The following is a 3,310-nucleotide window of genomic DNA, read 5'->3' as shown; positions in this document are numbered from 1 at the left end:
CCTGAGGGGAATTTGAGGGGGGGGGGAGATGAAGATTAAGGGGGGCACACTCGGAGGGGGATGGGAAATTGGGGGGGGGTCATTAAGAGGAGACATAACGAAGAAAGTAATTAACGGGGAGGAATAAATGCTCCCCTCCCCCTCAAGTGGACTCCTCCCCCATTGTCACACCCCCTGCCGTGGGGGGGTAATTAACTCCTTCGGGGTAATTGCGGTGGGGGGCGCAATTAAACATTCTGCACGGGATTTTGGGGGGAGGGGGCGTGTCAAACCCCTGGGATATTTTGGGGGAGGGGTCGGTTGTGACCCTGGGGGGTTTGGGGGGGGACAGAAGGGGATTGACCCCCAGATTTGGGGACAGCCCCTCCGAAGAGACCTATATGAGGGGGGTCTCTATGCCCAAACCCCTTTCTGAGGAGGGGGTCAGTGCCAGTGGGGGGGTTTTGGGGGTGTCCCCCACATCCAGACCCCCCTGATCCTCCCAGAAGGGTCGAACTGGGGGGGCTCAGGTCCTTGGTTTGGGTTTTGGGGTGTCCCCCATATCCAACCTCCCCCCACCAAAAGGACAGGCACGGTTAATTTTGGGGATTTTTGGGGTGTCAGGTAGTTTTTGGGGCGTCCCCCATATCTGACCCCCTTGTCCCCCCTCGGGATGGGCAGTGTAGGGGGGTGTCAGTTCATTTTTACGATTTTTGGGGTGGCCCCCTTATCTGACCCCCCGTGTCCCCCCAGCACAGGCAGCGTAAGGGGTGTCAGTTAATTTTGGGGATTTTTGGGGTGTCCCCCATATCTGACCCCCTTGTCCCCCCTCGGGATGGGCAGTGTAGGGGGGTGTCAGTTCATTTTTACGATTTTTGGGGTGGCCCCCTTATCTGACCCCCCGTGTCCCCCCAGGACAGGCAGCGGGGGGGGGGGGAATGTGGCAGTGGGGGGGGAGTCAGGTAATTTCGGTGATTTTTGGGGTATCCCCTATATCTGACCCCCCGTGTCCCCCCAGCACAGGCAGCGTAAGGGGTGTCAGTTAATTTTGGGGATTTTTGGGGTGTCCCCCATATCTGACCCCCATGCCCCCCCCCCCAGGACAGGCAGTGTTGGGGGGTGTCAGGTCATTTTGGGGGTTTTTGGGGTGTCAGTTCATTTTGGGGATTTTTGGGTTATCCCCCGTGTCTGACCCCCCGTGTCCCCCCAGGACAGGCAGCAGGGGGGTGTCAGTTAATTTTTGGGATTTTTGGGGTGTCAGTTAATTTTTATGATTTTTGGGTTATCCCCCGTGTCTGACCCCCCGTGTCCCCCCAGGACAGGCAGTGTGGGGGGTGTCAGTTATTTTTAGGATTTTTGGGGTGTCAGTTAATTTTTATGATTTTTGGGTTATCCCCCGTGTCTGACCCCCCGTGTCCCCCCAGCACAGGTAGCGGGGGGTGGGGGCAAACTGCACGAGTACAACACAGGGGGGGCTCCTGGGGGGCACAGGGGGTGTGGGGGTCCCCAGAGGGGTGGGATTGGGGGTCATTCCTGGTGTCCCTGCTGTGTCCCTGTCCCCGTTTTGTCCTCAACTGCCACCCAGCAGTGGTTCATTTGGGGGGGTCGTTCTCGGTGTGTCCCTGTCCCCTGTGTGTCCCCCCCAGCCCCCCGGCAGTGGTTCATTTGGGGGGGTCATTCTCGGTGTGTCCCTGTCCCCTGTGTGTCCCCCCCAGCCCCCCGGCAGCGGTTCATTTGGGGGTTCAGGGGGGTCGTTCTCGGTGTGTCCCTGTCCCCTGTGTGTTTGTCCCCAGCTGCCACCCAGCTCCGGTTCATGCCACCAGTTTGGGTGGGATCATTGTCAGTGTGTCACTGTCCCCACAGCCACCGACTGGTGATTGAGGGGGTCCTTCTCACTGTCCCCCCTGTGTCCCTGTGTCCCCACAGCCACCGACTGGTGATGCAGGGGGTCCTTCTCACTGTCCCCCTGTGTCCCTGTGTCCCCACAGCCACCAACCAGGGCTTCACCCTGGGGTTCAGGGGATTGTTCTGTGTCCCCTCTTGTGTCCCCCCCTGTGTCCCTGCCACAGCCACCAACCAGTGATTTATTCTGGGGGTTCAGGGTATTGTTTTGTGTCCCCTTTTCTGTCACTGTCCCCCCTGTGTCCCTGTCCCTGTGTCCCCACAGCCAGCAACCATGGTTCACCCTGGGGTTCAGGGGGTCGTTCTCACTGTCCCCCCTGTGTCCCTGTCCCTGTGTCCCCACAGCCACCAACCAGGGCTTCATCCTGGGGTTCAGGGGATTGTTCTGTGTCCCCTCTTGTGTCCCTGTCCCCTGTGTCCCCACAGCCACCAACCAGTGATTTATTCTGGGGGTTCAGGGTATTGTTTTGTGTCCCCTTTTCTGTCACTGTCCCCCCTGTGTCCCTGTCCCTGTGTCCCCACAGCCACCAACCATGGTTCATTCTGGGGGTTCAGGGGGTCGTTCTCACTGTCCCCCTGTGTCCCCACAGCCACCAACCAGTGGTTCATCCCGGCCGTGCGGGGGGACATCCCCCCGGGCTGTGCCGCCTACGGCTTCGTGTGCGACGGCACGCGGCTGCTGGTGTTCGGGGGCATGGTGGAGTACGGCAAGTACAGCAACGACCTCTACGAGCTGCAGGTACCCCAGCCTGGGGAACCCCCCCTGAGCACCTGGGGAAACCCCCTGAGCACCTGGGGAACCCCTGAGCACCTGGGGAACCCCTGGGGGACCCCCTGAGCACCTGGGGATGTCCCCAGCACCTGGGGAACCCCTGGGGGCCCCCCTGAGCACCTGGGGAAAACCTGAGCACCTGGGGAGCCCCTTGAGCACCTGGGGAACACCCTGAGCACCCAGGGAACCCCCTGAGCACCTGGGGAACACCTGGGGAGCCCCCCTGAGCACCTGGGGAAAACCTGAGCACCTGGGGAGCCCCCGAGCACCTGGGGAACACCTGGGAACCCCTCCATAGCACCCGGGGAGCCCCTGAGCACCTGGGGAACACCTGGGGAACCCCCCTGAGCACCTGGGGAACACCTGGGGAACGCCCCTGAGCACCTGGGGAACCCCTGAGCACCTGGGGAACCCCTGGGGGACCCCCTGAGCACCTGGGGACCCCCTGAGCACCTGGGGAACACCTGGGAACCCCTCCATAGCACCCGGGGAGCCCCTGAGCACCTGGGGAACCCCTGAGCACCTGGGGAACCCCTGGGGGACCCCCTGAGCACCTGGGGACCCCCTGAGCACCTGGGGAACACCTGGGAACCCCTCCATAGCACCCGGGGAGCCCCTGAGCACCTGGGGAACCCCTGAGCACCTGGGGAACCCCTG

General features: G+C 62.0%; 1 protein-coding gene across 1 annotated transcript in view; it reads left to right on the top strand.

Annotated features, from left to right (window-relative positions):
* Window positions 1–2,461: 2,461 nt before the first annotated feature.
* LOC121338779 (host cell factor 1-like) overlaps window positions 2,462–3,310 on the top strand; it is a 25,574-nt gene continuing 24,725 nt past the window's right edge. Inside the window, exon 1 of the mRNA XM_041409990.1 lies at window positions 2,462–2,620. Coding sequence (XP_041265924.1) covers window positions 2,576–2,620 — 45 coding nt within the window. The 5' untranslated portion in view covers window positions 2,462–2,575. The remainder of the gene's footprint in view (window positions 2,621–3,310) is intronic.

Source organism: Onychostruthus taczanowskii, unplaced genomic scaffold (genome assembly GCF_017590055.1).
Source record: "Onychostruthus taczanowskii isolate IOZ18803 unplaced genomic scaffold, ASM1759005v1 scaffold318, whole genome shotgun sequence".
NCBI classification, from domain to species: Eukaryota; Metazoa; Chordata; class Aves; order Passeriformes; family Passeridae; genus Onychostruthus; species Onychostruthus taczanowskii.
The sequence above is the reverse complement of the archived record's forward strand: the minus strand, read 5'-3'. Positions and strand labels throughout refer to the sequence as shown.